At 39.4% G+C, this 18,513-nt stretch overlaps 1 protein-coding gene across 1 annotated transcript; it reads left to right on the forward strand.

Moving 5' to 3' along the window:
- Positions 1-4,341: 4,341 nt before the first annotated feature.
- On the forward strand, positions 4,342-17,807 carry LOC311081142 (tripartite motif-containing protein 16-like). The gene is made up of 6 exons (XM_084111554.1): positions 4,342-4,930; positions 9,035-9,130; positions 9,208-9,408; positions 16,580-16,700; positions 16,854-16,901; positions 17,131-17,807. The coding sequence occupies exons 1-6, from the start codon at positions 4,364-4,366 to the stop codon at positions 17,655-17,657; spliced, it is 1,560 nt and encodes a 519-aa protein (XP_083967680.1). The 5' UTR covers positions 4,342-4,363; the 3' UTR covers positions 17,658-17,807.
- Positions 17,808-18,513: the final 706 nt, after the last annotated feature.

Below are 18,513 nucleotides of genomic sequence, written 5' to 3' on the forward strand. Positions count from 1 at the left end.
GGCTGGCTGAATTAGATCCTGAATTTCGGGATTCTGCTCCATCAGTTGGGGCAGCGTCACATGTGAATAGCAAGCGTGTGGCCAGTGGGACTGGAAGGCCTTCGAAGAAGATGCGGACCTCTGGAGTCAAGTACGTTGACCCAGCAAGTAGCTGAGCTTGCGAACGCTGTTCAGGGTATTAAGGCCTTATTATCTGTACCCCCTACTCGTCAGAATATGAGTGAGGGGAATATGGGTGTTTTAGCTCCTCCCTTGCCCAGGTGTGAGCTGGCGTCCAGTTTTTCCAGAAGAGAATCAGACACCTTATCTATTGCGGCCTCTGACTCCTTAGACAGGGAGGAACAGGATTATTATACGCCCATGCAGGAGACCATACCCTCACATTCCCAGTCCCAACGTTCCCATAGCGACGACGGTTCTAGCCTTCAGGATGCGCCTTCTTCAGTGGTTTTCTCTCTGCAGGACACACTCAAGATGGCGCTCGCCAAGCGGAATTTGGATCCTCCACTTCCTGGGCCAGGCCAGTCAAACCTCTTGCGTCGCTCAGTTTCCCAGCAAGAGGATTTCCTAATGCCGAGTTGTCCTGACTTCACAGATGTTGTCTCTTCTGCGTTTCGGTCAGCTCCTTTATCCAGGACTGATCGTGTGGCTCGTACACTAGCGGCAATGGCTGAAGCCGAGGAGAAGGGCCTTGGTAACATGCCTCCAGTTGAGCCATGCATTTCTTCACTGATAGTGTCTTAGACAGAACCTTCGTTGTCCTAACCCATAGTGTAGATGTAACAATCTTTGTGGTCTTCGTGCCAGGTCAAACTAGTAGCAAGTGGCTCAATTTTAGTGACTACGCCACCCCAGGTTAATGAGGGAAAAACAACCCAATTATAGCACACAAGTTTGTTCCACCTAGAAAGGCCAGAGGCATGGGCTTCCTATAAGGAGCAGGCTAGTGTGACAGCAGCAGGTCTACAATAGAAACCACGCCAATCCGAATCACACCCACCAAATTTACTGCAAATGACACAAAAGTAGTGGCACGGCAATAATAACACCGCAATAATGACACCCTTGGTGAAGCAAAGCCAGTAATGCAGCAGACAACCAGCCCACTCCAAGAAGCCCTCAGTTCCTAAAAAGAAATAAGAAAGAAAAGAAACAGATAATAAATTAAACAAATTTAAATAAAATCAAATGGAGAAAACACATTCAAAGTCAATTTACTAAATTAAACGCAAACAATTTGAAAGAAAAACTAATTTACAATATACTCAAAATAAACAAGGTATGAATACTGCAAACACACATTAAAGAAAGAAAATACACAAAAACACTGTCACAAATGTAGAAACTCACACCAAACACCAAGCTGACTGCAAAACGTCTGGAGATCGTTTCAGTCAGACAGAATCAAATAATAACTACAGAACAAGTCTACAAAAACAAAAATAAAGAAATACTAACAGCGAAAATCAACATTCAAGCCCACGTAGACATTAACACGGACGAAACTAGACACCAAAAGCAGCAGCGTGGCTTAAAGAGCGAAAGGTGGGGAGAGAGCTGTTTTGAGGCGACTGCTTTCACTCAGCCTGCCTTAACGTCCAAAAAAGGACCTTAAAAACAGCAAACAAAATGTTACGACCTAAATTTAACAAGCTTGTCTAAAAGTTACCTACTGGAAAATGCAATGAATTATCTAACAGTTCACATACCCGATGATTCAATGAAGTAATACTTTGACGGCATATACGGAAAAATTAATTCAATAGCCTTGTTGACAGCGACAGCTGGTGTTCCGACCAGGGCTACGTTAAGCTGCAATGCCACATCGATGGAAGCCCTGGAGGCACACCGTACTGAAACAAATGACTAGAACTTAACCCTCTGAGGTCGGCAAACGCGCGGGCGCGTTTTGCTGGATTTTCTCCACATTGTAGCACTATAAACTTAAATTACTCCGTCATTTATGGTCATACAGAAAAAAGAAATATAAAAAAAGAATCTGTGATATTTCTACTTTTGTATGTGTCCACTTACAATCAAATCAAAATATTGTGCTTTTGTAAAATAAAGAAAATAAACAGGGTGTGCGTTCTGCCTCTCCGTCGCGGTGAACTTTTTTTTCTTGAGCACGTCTATAAACTGAAACAAAACTCAGCGAATACTTGTCACACATTTATGAGCCATACACCTTTATAAACATTTAAGTGTGTACTTTTAAATGATCGGATTCAAACTGAAAACAAATATTCTCTGTTTAAGTAATTTGTATAAAACCAACAAGATGTCCAGCTTCTCAAACGCTTCCTAATTATTTTTAATTTGACCACGCCCACTCGCGCAAAAGAGATTCACATGCAAATCTCCACATGGAACGCGATCGCGCTCATTACCTCAAAAACAAAACACCAAAACACTTCACAAGTCTCTGCTTTTAGACGCGCCTGAGCTTACATTGGATTTACCTCAGAAGAAGAAGAACGCGATTTGAAGACAAGAAAGATGTAAGGTAAGAAATTCTTACATATTAGTTTGTTATTGTTGCATAAATTTCACATTGCAGTTGAACTGTTGCTAGATATATGGTGAATATTATAATATTTAGACCCGTGTTTACTGTTACTGTGTTTGTGGATATCTGATCAAACGTAGATATGTATATGGTAACCATAATGTTTTATATTTGAGCGCGATCGCGTTTGAATGTATCATATTTTGGATCGTGATCGCATTTGAATGTATCATATTTTGCAGCGCGATCGTGTTTGAATGTATCATATTTTGGATTGCGATCGCGTTTGAAAAGCAAAACGCACCAAACGGCTTCATGTTTTTACTATTATCTCATTTCATATCATCATAACGAATGGAAACATTTGAAGTAACATGATAATCAATATATTTTTCTCTAACTTAGTTGTTACTGAAATCTTTTGGAAGATTTATACTGCTATAGGTTATTGTTATTATTATTTTATCCAGCACTGCGCATAGGAGCTTATGCCTACAAGGCACAACAAACCTGGTGTTCATTATATTATATATTGTTGGAAACGTGTGTGTGTGTGTGTGTGTGTGTGTGTGTGTGTGTGTGTGTGTGTGTGTGTGTATTCTGTGAATTTTAAAAAGCAATTTTAACCAGAAAAATCTAAAATGTATTCCCAAAATCGTGCAGGCCTTTCTCTTGATATCAGTATGTTTATTTTTTTCTTTCAGGGCCCAGATGCCACTGAGTCCTGCTGACTTCAACATTCACATGAGTCTCTGTACATGAACATGGTAAAGTGAAAATCAAACACCTTGGAAATGAAAGGTATGTACAATGTTTTTAGGAATGGCATAAATGTCTCTGTCTTTGGATCATTGTTTTCAATAAGTGTTGTAAATAAATCCAAACAATTTAAAAGCCATTCTTTTTTAAATCTCCTCATTTACAGTATTGTGCAAGGTTGCTCAGAATGACAGGGCCTGATAGCTCCTAATAGGGTCGTTAGGGGAGGGTCTTTGTCTTTCTCAGGTGTGAAAAGCTTACATATTAATGACCTTCCGCATAAAGCTTTCTCACACAAAACCCGTCGTAAAATTTATAAATCAATATATTGTCTTATCTGAATGAGCAGTCAGGATGATTTTCACATAGTTTTAGAGCAAATATTCTAGGCTACGTGATACAATTTTCAAAAGTCTTGTGAAGAAATAATCAGTATGGGTTTCATGGCCTTATTTCAGTGAGAATTTTTTTTTGTATTTTCACAAACCACGCATAAATATAATTATCTCAAAACTACAAACTTTTACATACATGCTGCTGATATATTATTGTAGCAGAGTTTGTGCTGAATACAGTGTAATTAGACTTTAGCCATGAAAATGTCACAAGTAACAGAAATGTCAGAGCATGTCAGAACACCTCCAGGGCCCAGAAAACAGCTCAGACACCAGAGGGTTAAGTTCGCCTGGCTTCCTTCTTCATTACCTTCAAAATTACAGAGAGTTTTACAGTCATTTACATTATGCACAACCCTGTTTGGTTTCTGATCAGACATCGTACCTGGACAAACTGATACCAGAGTTCATCACACGTTCACTGTTTCTCTTAAAGGGTTCAGTGCACAGCTTTTTGTCATGAATTTCCCAGTTTTACTGCATTTTTTTATTGCAACTTCCAGCACATCTGAAAATATTCAGGGCACTTTAATTGTGTTGTCTGCTTCTCTGTAACCTATTCTTTGAGTGTATGTTTATTATCTTTTGCACGTCACTCAAACACAGAATCAGGAAACGGAAATCACATGATTTCTGAGAAAGTAAAACTGAAGTGTAGTTGAGCTGTTGTGTGTTTTTGTCTCTGTCTTCATGCAGTAAAATGGCAGAAGCTAGATTTTCTCAGGATGAGTTTGTGTGTTCAGTGTGTCTGGATCTCCTGAAGGATCCAGTGACTTGCCACTGTGGACACAGTTACTGTAAGAGATGTATTACAGACTGCTGGGATCAGGCGGATGAGAAGAGAGTCTACAGCTGCCCTCAGTGCAGACAGACCTTCAGGCCAAGACCTGCTTTAGCAAAAAACACCATTCTGGCTGAAGTGGTGGAGAAACTGAAGAAGACTAAAATTGCTGCTGATTGTTACGCTGGAGATGTGCAGTGTGACTTCTGTACTAGAAGAAAACACAAAGCCATCAAGTCCTGTCTGGTGTGTCTGAAGTCTTACTGTCAGAATCACCTTGAACTACATGAGAGTTTCTTTAAAGGAAAGAGACACAATCTGACTGATGCCACTGGACGACTGCAGGAGATGATCTGCCAGAAACACGACAAGATCCTCAAGGGTTTCTGCCGCACTGATCAGAAGTGTATATGTGTGCTGTGTGCGATGGATGAACATAAAAACCATGACACTGTATCAGCTGCAGCACAGAGGACAGAGAAACAGGTATGAACTTACAACTATTGATGAAATAATGTAGACATACTTCTGTAGTTTTATTTTCATTAATGAAATCTATGACAAAAAGTGTTCACTGATGAACTTTTTTCCATGACGAAGTGTATGTTTACACAACACTGTTTTCAACTTAAAAAATGTATCTGTACGCGTCGCGGCGACCCTCACTCTCAAACAGTGAAATACGGAAATGAACGTGAAGGGAGTGCACCGTTTCTAGATTTGGACCAGTAACCAGAAGGTTAGACTCGCTCAAGAGACGGTGTCAACAACAAGGAGAGAAGGAAATGGTGACAACACTGGCTGTGTTAGAAACAGGTAAGATATATTTAGGAAAATGATAAATACAAATAAATTAAATAATGCAGTGAAATTCAAAACATCATCACCACATAACACAAAGGAAAATAATGACCAGGATGGCAGTAAAGACTTGTTCCAAACAAATTAAATGTTACCTTATAACCCTTATTTATATAAATTTATATTTTCTTATTTAGTTTGTAACTGTTATTAATTGTTTCTCTCTTTTTTGTGACCTATTTAGATTCAAGCTAATAAAGTTAATTGACCCTTACTCTATTAATATGTGTATACAATTTATTTTTACCTATTTATTCAAATTGTTTATAATTGGCTTAATTTAATGAAGAGAATAGTTTTTTATTTGAATACAATTATTCCAAATGATAACCCTTTGAAATACCCCTTTTACTCTTGTTCTAAATTTTTATATATATATATATATATATATATACACTCACCTAAAGGATTATTAGGAACACCTGTTCAATTTCTCATTAATGCAATTATCTAATCAACCAATCACATGGCAGTTGCTTCAATGCATTTAGGGGTGTGGTCCTGGTCAAGACAATCTCCTGAACTCCAAACTGAATGTCAGAATGGGAAAGAAAGGTGATGTAGCCCTCAAACCGTATTCACTTTATAGCCCTTAATTCTGTAATTGTGGACAAATGTGGGCACAGAGGACTCAGATGTGACCCTATTTTTTATTTATTATAAATGTTATATCACTGTCTTCGATAACATTTTGTCTATCCATTTATGGTGTGTTTTTTTATTTTGGGGGTATTTTTGAATTTATTTACTTCAAAAAGTACCATATTTTCTATGTAAATTATGCTTATTTTTTTGAGTGTGAGTTTTTGGCATGATGAGAATATTGTACAGGATCAGCCCTTCATTTGTGTGTATGTGTATGCATTGTATTGGATCTATTGATTTATTTTTACAAAAAAACAAGAAGAATGCTCTAAATTACAATTTTTGGTCTAAATTACATTACTTTCACTTTCACTGTCACTGTCACTTTCACTTTCACTTTTTCCCATTCATTTCTATGGGTGCCCATTTTTGACCCAAATACAAGATTAAGGATTTTTTTTTTTTCACCCACTTAACATTGTAGAATTGAGTCAAAAAAATTTGTGTGTGTTCAGGAGGCAAACTTAGGAAAAGTGGCCAAGTCTTGTACCGCTCAGATCAAGGGAAGTATTTTTTAAAAATAAATCAAAATTATTTTGCCCACATTTGTCCAGAATACGGTTTTAGGGTTAAGCAATTTTGAGCGTGGCATGGTTGTTGGTGCCAGATGGGCCGGTCTGAGTATTTCACAATCTGCTCAGTTACTGGGATTTTCATGCACAACCATTTCTAGGGTTTACAAAGAATGGTGTGAAAGGGAAAAACATCCAGTATGCAGCAGTCCTGTGGGCGAAAATGCCTTGTTGATGCTAGAGGTCAGAGGAGAATGGGCCGACTGATTCAAGCTGATAGAAGAGCAACTTTGACTGAAATAACCACTCGTTACAACCGAGGTATGCAGCAAAGCATTTGTGAAGCCACAACACGCACAACCTTGAGGTGGATGGGCTACAACAGCAGAAGACCCCTCCGGGTACCACTCATCTCCACTACAAATAGGAAAAAGAGGCTACAATTTGCACAAGCTCACCAAAATTGGACAGTTGAAGACTGGAAAAATGTTGCCTGGTCTGATGAGTCTCGATTTCTGTTGAGACATTCAGATGGTAGAGTCAGAATTTGGCGTAAACAGAATGAGAACATGGATCCATCATGCCTTGTTACCACTGTGCAGGCTGGTGGTGGTGGTGTAATGGTGTGGGGGATGTTTTCTTGGCACACTTTAGGCCCCTTAGTGCCAATTGGGCATCGTTTAAATGCCACGGCCTACCTGAGCATTGTTTCTGACCATGTCCATCCCTTTATGACCACCATGTACCCATCCTCTGATGGCTACTTCCAGCAGGATAATGCACCATGTCACAAAGCTCGAATCATTTCAAATTGGTTTCTTGAACATGACAATGAGTTCACTGTACTAAAATGGCCCCCACAGTCACCAGATCTCAACCCAATAGAGCATCTTTGGGATGTGGTGGAACGGGAGCTTCGTGCCCTGGATGTGCATCCCACAAATCTCCATCAACTGCAAGATGCTATCCTATCAATATGGGCCAACATTTCTAAAGAATGCTTTCAGCACTTTGTTGAATCTATGCCATGTAGAATTAAGGCAGTTCTGAAGGCGAAAGGGGGTCAAACACAGTATTAGTATGGTGTTCCTAATAATCCTTTAGGTGAGTGTATATATATACAGTATATATATATATATATATATATATAACCAAATAATTAAATGAAATAAAATACAGTAGAATTTGAAAGTAGAAAATAACAGTAGGGAAAATAAAATCACAATAAATCAAGTTTACTGATCACAATAGCAGTCTCAATATGAATTAGGATTTCACTTAATCTCAGTTCCAGTTCAATGCTGCTTGCATGAGATGCTTCTTCTGCAATTGTGTTCTGAGCAACACAGCTCAGTCAGAAAGGGAGGAAAAACATATGCATAATCTTACCACTCCGTTTATTCCTTGATCCACAAAGCGCGGTCCTTATATGAGCATGGCTCGCCAGTTCCTGCTCGCAATAGTTTTTCCAAGATGAAGCAGGGACAGTACACGTAGAAAAATTTCTTCAGAAAGTGTCCAGTGTCCAGGAAATGTACAGCATCCGACTTAGGAAATTATGAAAAATAGAAAAGAAGGGGAAAAACAAGAAAGGGGAAAAGACCCAACCAAGAGAATTCGATTTTTCAATTATGAAGTTTTCAGAAAGGCAAAACTCCAACTTTAGGCCTGTATTTTCCCTGTAGCATTTCACGCTAACATTCACCCGTAATCATTGACTGATGACATTCAATCCACACTTTTATTTTAAAATCTCTCTGTTATTTCTCTGATACAAATGTTAGTTTGTTCGTTCTAATTCTATTTGTTCTCTTCTTTTTAGGATCGCACCAGCTGCTTCTCTGCAAGGAGTGTTGCATCGTCTATGTCCTGGCTCCACCCGTTAAGGCGGGGCTAACTTCCCACTCCTCTCATTGGACCAATCTTCATGTTATTAAATTAAATAACTTTTCTAAATTAGTTTTATAGTTTGAATTTATGTATTTTCTTATTTTCTCTTCACAGATATTAATAAAATGAAATAACTGTTTTACATTTTCATAAGTGTTAGTCTTTTTTTAATTTTTCTTACATCAACCTGATTTCTTTAGAGACCTGGGTTACATGAGTTTCAAAGTACAAGGTTTAGAAAATGATGCCTTTACCGTCTCCATGTAAGCAACAAAAGCAAAAAATAATAATAATGTTCATGCATATCTGCTTTTCAAGAGAGAAACACACGGAGTGGATTCAGCGCACAGCGTGCATCCCTTTTTACAGACATTGATGGAAAGTTTGTAGTTCATTTGGATATGTCAATAAGTAGAGTAAGAGAGTAAAACGAGGAACATATTAGGTTACTAACGTAAACTGGCGGTAAAGAGATAGAGAGAGAGAGAGAGAGAGCACTTCTCTGCTTCTTTTGTTACTTCTTTTAACAGGCATAATTAGGCGTGAAAATAACTGGAGGAAATATTTGCTAAATGAATTAAGGCAACTAATTTGACTCATGTTCTTTTGGCTTCTCTATTCAGCTGTTCACGTGATGATTTTGTGGTAGTATTACTGTCATTGTCATTGATTTGTCCTTTAGCACCAGCTGAAGAAGACGCAGAGGTTGTTCCAGCAGAGGATCCAGCAGAGAGAGAAAGATCTTCAGCAGCTGAGAGAGGTTGTGGCGTCTTGTAAGGTGAGTCTGGAGAAGAAGAGAAGTTTGCGATGTCTCAGTCAGGACTCACTAAAACCACTGTGTGATTGTCCTAACAGCGCTCTGCACAGAGAGAAGTGGAGAACAGTGAGAGAAGCCGCTCTGAGGCGAAACAGCGGATCAGAGATCAGGAAAAGACTGCAGTGAGTCGAGCTGAAGGACGACTGGAGCGACTGGAGCAGGAGATCAATGATCTGCGGAGGAGAGACGCTGAGCTGGAGCAGCTTTCACAGACACAGGATCACATCCAGTTCCTGCAGGTAACGGAGATCTAGAAGAACAGGGTCATAGTGGACTTGAGCAAGAGACTCGCAGAGAAACATTTTGTGAAAGCAGAATGAGCCGTTGACTGAAGTGTTGATCTGTGTGTTCGGTTATTATATCATCATCAGTCAGACTCTCTTCTGATCTTCTTCTAATGAAAGATGCACTTACAAATGCAGTTCAGCTCTGGAAATCTCTTTTTTCTGGAAGATGTTTTGAGCTTCCAGACAAAAACAGTTCAAAACTTCACTAATATATATAAAAAAAAATGTGTACAACAATGTGAAACTTGATGGTACCATCCGACAAACACAAAGCGTTTTTTTAAACAATTATTTTTCACAATGCTGAATTTTGGTTGCAATTAGGTAAACATAGGTTTTAAAATTATATAACAATTTTAAAACCACACCTAAATTGAAAAAAAAAAATTAACCAGAGTAAAATGTTGAATAAGTATGTTTTCTTTAAGGAAGAGTTAGTCCACACCTAGTTTGGGGGATGTGACCAATAACACTCAGAAACTTTTAGCGGGAGAGAGTTTCTTTGTCTCCTTCTGACAGCCTAATTTGCATGTTTTATGATGGTGTCCAAATTGGAATATATTATATTACATATATAGCTAAGGCAATCCGAGAGGTTTAATTCGGTACCAAGAAAGATATGTCTGGAAGATACAAAAGTAGACATACATTCTTACACTTGAATATAAGCATTTAGAGTTCAACTAACACAACTAGACAGTCATAACTAGGCTAATATGAGGTGGGAAACATACATACACACAGGAATATATCATATACATTTTGGAATTACTTATATTATGAGTTAAATGGAAAGAATATTTGTGGTATGTATATTGGTGCATCTCTCAGATGTTTAGCCATGCCACCTGGCCTTCTTCCCTGCCGTGGGAGGGGAGTTGAGTTGATTAAGATCTTTTTGAAGCTCACAAAGGAGTTTGGAGGTGTTTCTGTTTAACCTCTACCATGCCACTAAAGTATCAATGGAGCAATTTGATCCAGATTCCTTGGCGCTAGTCTTGTGATTTACATGAATGAGTCCAGTAGGTTAAAAGCTTTTTGAAACTTAGAATGAATAAGTCATCGTGATTTCGTCCAGACGCTACACCCCCTTGGGTCACACACAGGTTGTCAGATACAGTGACATTATTCCCTACGGTCACTGTCCAAGCTATAAGCCTCAAAGTGGCCTCCGAACAACGGAAGGCCTACTAAGGACGCTCACAGGCTTGGAACCAACTGCTTCATGGAAGGGGTTCCTTTAAGGGAATATGGACAGGGGGTCCGAAAGGAGTCCTGTCCAGTCTCTTTCTGAGGCGAACATAAAGTCAACCCCACATGCCACCAGGGAGGCTGACCTGGTCAAATTTACTGACCTAGTCTTGCCAACAACCTGTCTGTTTCCTAAACAGAGTTTCTTATAAAAAATGCAATTAATGGCAGTAGTTCACTCACAAACCTGACAGGCATCCTGGAGAGTAGAACTCAGCATAGTGCTTGTTAAACTTCGCAAACGAGGGGAGTAACTCTACTCAATCCTGGATCTACACAGTGCTTCAAAGCCCTGTGGAGGCTGGGACTCTAATAAGGGGAGCACCTCCAGCTCTAAGGCTGATCTAACAGGGAGGCCTTGTGAGAGTCCTTCAACCTTTCGACCAGACTTAGGGAGTTAAGTATTCAAACAGAGCGATCCTCAGATAGATTGTGCAACACTATGCTCAACCTGATGAGTACTGACCAGGCTCTGGGCTAAAATCAGGGAGGCTCCGTGGGGCCTGCAACGTGATATTTAAAGGGTTAGTTCACCCAAAAATGAAAATTCTGTCAGTAATTACTCACCCTCATGCTGTTCCAACCCCGTAAGACTTTCGTTCATCATCGGAACACAAATTAAGATATTTTTGATGAAATCTGAGTGCTGGATCACTCCTCCTGCAGGCTTATGGACACTATAACTTGCTGGCCCAGAAAATGTATTAAAGACATTGTTAATATAGTCCAAGTGACTCCAGTGGCTCAATCTTAAGTTTATAAAACGACGAGAATACTTTTTGTGTGCAAAAACAAACAAAAATAACGACTTTATTCCACTTTTCATTTCCTTCTCTCTGGACCTCGAGTCTTTTTACGTAGTGTTTAAGCGTAGCGCGTCTGTGTTTCACGTCACCACGTAGGCTCACTATTGGGCGACTCTGGTCATGTGTGATACGTGGTGACGTGAAACACAGACGCGCTACGCTATTACACTACGTAAAAAAAAACTCGAGGTCCACAGAGAAGGAAATGAAAAGTGGAATAAAGTCGTTATTTTTGTTTGTTTTTGCGCACAAAAAATATTCTCGTCGCTTTATAAACTTAAGATTGAGCCACTGGAGTCACTTGGACTATATTAACAATGTCTTTAATACATTTTCTGGGCCAGCAAGTTATAGTGTCCATAAGCCTGCAGGAGGAGTGATCCAGCACTCAGATTTCATCAAAAATATCTTAATTTGTGTTCCGAAGATGAACGAAAGTCTTACGGGGTTGGAACAACATGAGGGTGAGTAATTACTGACAGAATTTTTGGGTGAACTAACCCTTTAATGCCTTTGCAATGCTAAGCATCCAACTCATAGGGGAGCCGCCTTCAAGGAGGCCTGTTGAGGCCTAACTACTTGATAGCGAGGATGTATGGATAGAGATGAGTTGCCATGATAACGACTGACATCTCTTTTCATACAGATTACATAACAGAGAATATTTGTTTTCGTTTTGAATTAGATCATTTAAAAGTGTACACTTAAATTAGTATAAAGATATATTGCTCTTGCCTGTGTGACTAGTATTCGCTGAGTTTTGTTTAAGTTTAGAGATGTGCTCCAGAAAAAAAGTTCAAGGAGAGGCAGAACGCACACCCTGTTTATTTTCTTTATTTTACAAAAGCACAATGTTTAGTTTCGATTGTAAGTGGACACAAAATATCCCATACTATATATTTAACATATAAGCAGAAATTGGCAAACAAAAGCTTATTTGATGTGACAGTAGTCAAATTTAATGAAAAACTTTATAATCTATCCAAAACTATTCAACAAAACTTGTCTAAACATTCATATTTTGTCTGTAACATATAGTTTTTATGATATATTAATATAAGGCATATAAATGTTAATCTGCAGTTTAATACATTGCTTATACAAAGACATTTTTTTCCAACATATTTCAGTCGATTTTTACTCAGTATAGCAATATACTTTGGGAAAAGCTAAACTAGTAGATGTGTTCATGTTCATGTAAAAATAGCATGTTGTAAGTGCCTGTAGTAAACAACAGCACGCATCTGTGCCCTTTATTCACACATAGACACGCGATTCATATTTAAACAGTCTTTTTGCTGTTTACAGACACTCGTGATTAGAACAAAGCACTTCAGAATAAAGAACTTACTATTCACAATTCTTAGCTGGATCCGTTGCTTCTCGAAATGAAACTGAAACCAGCACTTCTGAGGTAAAATTTTCCAGGATTAAATTACTATTACTCTATTGATACTTTGCAGTCACGTGACTACCACGGATACCTGGCGGGCAACAAACGGGTATTTTCAACGTTGAGTCCTGTAGTTCCAGGACTTTCTAGTAGCTATCAAGTCTGTTAGCGAGCTAGCTGCATAACTATGGACTAGGATTAACTCCAAGGTAGCTAAATTGTGTAAAGCAGACAAGTTTTTTTAAGATAATCGAGCAGTAATAATTCCTCCGTAAATAATCTAGCTCTACTGTTTGGTCATCTCTGGTTCTCATTGAAAATCATAGATATCGCAAACCTCAAAACAACCTATCACACACTTCTGTTATTGTTAGCAAAAGACCACAGCTGTTACTGTGCGTTCACACCGCCACCGGCGAGAGCGTCAAAGTGCCCGGAAATCATTCATTTTCAATGATTTTGCCGCTCTCGCCGGCGGCGGTGTGAACGTACAGTTAGTCTAGCTTAGACTCAACACAAACAGCTGACTCGCCGAACCAGCTGGTGAATACTGGTGGTGTTGATTGACAAAACTACAGTAACTTAAAGACATGATTAATTACATGATCATACACCCATTGTATTCAAACAAATGTTGAAATTACCTTTGATGGTAATGCACAGACGTGTGTATACTGTGAAGGTTGCTTATCTCATCTGCGGTTAGTGCATCCAATTGCACAACAACTATCTGGCATGTCGTTTACACCTCAAAACACCAACTTTTGTATAGTAAAACTGGCGACCCTTGATTAGTTTACTGGGTTTCGTTGCTGGAGAACGACGTTCTTGCCCGCCAGCCAGTACTTATGACGTCACGTGCAAAGTATCAATTAGTATTCCTCACAGCATCACAAGACGACGTAAAGTACATGAATCTGATAAAACTTAATGTGTTTTATCGAGCTGATGTGGGCGTCTACAGGTTTGCATGGATTGCCTTAGATCATTTGCGTTTGAATAGCGTGCGCTCTCCATAGGCATGTTCACATTAGTAGATAATGAGTTGCCATGAGAACGACGTTTTCATCTCTCTCTTTTCATACAGATTACATAACAGAGAATATTTGTTTTTGTTTTGAATTAGATCATTTAAAAGTAGAAACTTAAATTATTATAAAGATATATTGCTCTTGCCTGTGTGACTAGTATTCACTGAGTTTTGTTTAAGTTTAGAGACGTGCTCCAGAAAAAAAAGTTCAAGGAGAGGCAGAAAGCACAATGTTTAGTTTCGATTGTAAGTGGACACATAAAAAAGTAGACATTTAACAGTTTATTTTTTCATATTTCTTAAGTCTGTATGACCATAAATGAGTATATTAAGTCTATTTTGCTGCTATGTGAAAAAAATCCAGCAAAATGCGCCGGCGCGTTTGTCGACCGCAGAGGGTTAAGGCCTTGCTGCCAGCTACCACACTCGATGCTGATTGTGGCAGCTGTTTGATTGGTGGCCCGGAGAGCTAATCTGTAGTGCGGCGCAGCTTGTTTTCACTGCGTCAGGGGAAAGACCCTGATCTTGGGTCCAAATCTTTCAGCAGATCAGCATGGTATGCTTGCACCACAGCCATTGTGTGCAAGGCATCACCTGCCAGACCCGCCACCACGTATTCCCTGCCATTTAAGCACGATTTTTGTTTAAAAGGCAGAGCCAGAGCGCTTAGTGTTGATGCCTCACCAACCGCAAGATAGTTTGTGAACCTCACGTCAATTGAGGCATCGACACATACCCGTGTTCGCGCATCCCCTCAACATCAGCGTAGTTTGCTCGCTGATGGTGATGGATGTAGTAGAACATGGGTTTTTCCATGCCTTTTGGATCTCTTTGTATAGACCGGGCAGGTTTTGGAAGGCTCACAGGAGTTGGAGCGTTATGGCTGGAAAGAAACCATTCGTGAACTCTGACACGAGCGGTTTCTTCCCTCACATGCTCCTATGGCAGCAAAGCCTCGCTGAGCACATTTCATAACATTCACAACTCAACATACGTGGGGCAGGGTGGCTGTGAGGGTTCGGGTTGTAAATACTCTTCACCCTCATCAGCCATCTCCTGCTCTCTTGAGCTGCCAGCAGAGCACTCGCTGTCAGATCAGAGGATGTTAGTGACAACACAACTCAGCAGCTCAATCTCGCGAGCGTCCAAGGGGCCTGAGAGATAAACAACTCTCTCACAACTCCTCGGCGAGCTCCCTCTGGGACCCCATGATTCTAGTCTCTGCTTTGCCTCAGCGCGGGCAGAACCTGAATCGCCTGGCACAGATGTCTGTCCCTCTTCCCTCGAAAAGAGGGCCAGACGAGAGCGACGTTTTTTTAAGGAAAAAACTCCCAGTTGGCACAAGTAGTTCCCTCAAGAACTGATCGTGCTTGGCAATGTCTTACAATTCCTTAGCACAGTATAAGTCTACCTAGTTGGTGGGTGGGGGGTATGGGTTACACTTTAATATGTTGTTTATATTATTCTTATAAAAAGAATTGCTCACAAAAAAAAATAACTGATCGTGCTTGCTTCGATCCCAAACAGTAAACGCACACGTGTGTCATCAAGTGTCAATATCTTAGACACGGATCCACACACTTTCTGAAGCATTTTTCACAAGCCATGATTACCTTTTGAAGTTTCAGGTTGAAGCTTACAAACAAAACAGTCCCTAAAGACGAAAAGTGGATTACATGTTCTCTTGGCGCCCCTTTTATACTTCTGGGTCGCACTTGTAGTGACGTCATAGGCTGTTGCCGGTCAATATCGATTGCCGTGATTGGATAGCTTTTCAGACACCGGTTCACATGGAGCGTGTTCCTCAATAGCGTCATCGATGTAGTACGAGTTACCTTTCGAAAGGGAAGTATGTTTATATAATGTCGAAAGGAGACATGCTGACATGATGTAAACGTTATAACTATGTTTCTGCTCAAACAGGAAATGAAACGGAGTATAGACAAAAAAGAAGAAATTCTCATTACAAATCTTGGATGACAGTTGGTGCATGTTGCATTATCAAATGCACATTTTGTGACTTGCAGATCACAGATCACAAGCTTGTCGCTTGACGGGTGATCATTTTGAGATCCTAATGATATCCCGAATACGGACACTGGATGGAGCCGCGAGCTCATGCAGAGCCATCGGAAGTAAGCCATGCATAGAATAAATGTATTAGAAAACACAGTATTTGCTGTTTGTTTAGTAATTGCTTCCTGCAATTTTGGTATCCATACAGTTGGATTAACGCAGTTCACATGGGTCCAAGGTCGAAAAATATGGAAATATCAAAATATAAATATCGAAATGTCGAAAAATAGTACGATCTACTTGTAGCCTTTGAACTGCTTTTCCTGAGCAAATATACTCAACCCTCAAACCCTACTCAACATGTATGTTCTAAGCTAATGTTTTATCATCCAAAAAAAAAAAAAAAGATTTACTACACAGTTCACATATAGTGTGTGAGATGCTATAATTTGTTGCTCTTATGTCATATAATGAATATGAAGACAATTTTATCTGATGCTGTGAAAGAGCTGGATTTAGTTCAGTTACTAAAGATGACAAGATTAACAAGAGCCGCTCAAATCTGACAGTAGTGCAGGTTATTGATGAAGTGTGGAGGTGATGAGCTTTGATTTCTGTTTTCTGTAGAGTTTCCAGTCTCTCTCAGCTCCTCCTGAATCTACAGACGTAAATGACAATCCCTTCAGTTATCTCTCCTCTTTTGATGGCAAACTGGAGGATTTCTGCAAAGAGAAGATCTCTGACAGAGGTAAAGACCTGGAGATTCATCAGCTCTCAGAAATGATCCTCCATCATCTCATATCATGTAGAAGATCATATTTGAGATGTCTTAGGAACTGATGCAGGGATAATTTTTTCTTGACATGATAATCACACTCTTCATGTCTATTGATTTCCACAGTCACTTTCCCCAACATTGTTCCCAGAACCAGGAACGACTTCCTTCAATGTAAGTCACTAAGAAAACAAGCAGAAAAACTCACTGAGTATCTTCATGTTCTTCCTGTAGAAGGTGAAAGAAAACATGACAGAAGAGTTTTAGAGTTGATCATGTAAATGATGATTTGCACAGGATATCTGGTAAACTGTACTGAGACACTGCTGATATATTGAACATGAAGAGTTCAGCTATAATAAAAGATTCATAATTCCTGATTCTTATGTTTTCTCTCCATCAGATTCCCATCAGCTCACTCTGAATCTGAACACAGTGAATAAACTCCTCCGTCTGTCCGAGAGGAACAGCGTGATTACTCACACTCGAAAAGAGCAGCCGTATCCTGATCATCCAGACAGATTTGATAGTTATCCTCAGGTGTTGTGTAGAAAGAGAATGTGTGGACGCTGTTACTGGGAGATTTTGTGGAGTGGATGTGTGTTTATATCAGTGTCATATAAGAGCATCAGCAGGAAGGGATTGGGTAATGAGTGTCGATTTGGAGCTAATGATCAGTCCTGGAGTTTATACTGTTCTCCCTCCAGTTCCTATTTCAAACACAATAACATAATGACTCAATTCTTTGTAAAGCGCGTCGGCCATAGAATAGGAGTGTATGTGGATCACAGTGCAGGAACTCTGTCCTTCTACAGCTTAGACCCATGGAGCCTCATCCACACAGTCCAGACCACATTCACTCAGCCGCTCTATCCTGGGATTTGGGTTTGGTTTGCATCATCAGTGAAACTGTATCAGAACAGACTATAGAGAGATTCTACCCATAATGCTTTGAGCTGCATGATAAATCAGTATCAGTGAGATGTTATAGTCAGCTCGCTTTTTTTCTTATCAGTGCAAAAGAGACTCAAAATACTCTGTTGATTTTGAACGATTTTTATACATCATTCAATGCTGTTAAGTGTCTATTTTTTGTGTATACTCACAATAAAAACAAAGTGTTGTGCTTTTTGCCAAATAAAGAAAAATAAACATGATGCGATTTCTGCCTTCTCTCTGTCAGTGAAGTCCATTCTGAAACGTGTCCGAAAATGAACTGTAACTCAGCGAATACTCAGTCAAACAGGCATACAGACACACAGGCATGAAGCTTGAATTCTCATCTTTTAAATGAAGTAATTTATATAAAAAACAAATATTCTCAGTTTATGTAATCTGTATGAAAAGAGAGAGATTTCAGTCATTCTCATTTCAGCTCATTATAGCTCATTATCTGTTAATGTGATCACAGAGAGTGCGCGCTATTCAAACGCAAATGATCTGAGGCAAACTTGTCAATGCCCACATCAGCTGGATAAAACATATCAAGTTTAATTATACTCATGTACTTTAGGTCGTCTTGCGACGCTGTGGAATCTTGATCCGGCTGAGGAATAGATCAGTTCTATATTTGCTTTGTTCTAATCACAAGTGTCTGTACACGCAAAAATACTGTTTCAAAATGAATAGCTTTTTTTGTGTGTAAATGAATGAATGAACAGCTTTTACCAAACTCTATTGCTATACTGAGATGAGTAAAAACCGACTACAAAAATCGGACAGATTATAAAGTTTTTACTGTAAAATACTGCCACATCAAATAAGCTTATAATGTTGCCAATTTCTG

Source organism: Abramis brama (genome assembly GCF_963993115.1).
Source record: "Abramis brama genome assembly, chromosome: 4".
NCBI classification, from domain to species: Eukaryota; Metazoa; Chordata; class Actinopteri; order Cypriniformes; family Leuciscidae; genus Abramis; species Abramis brama.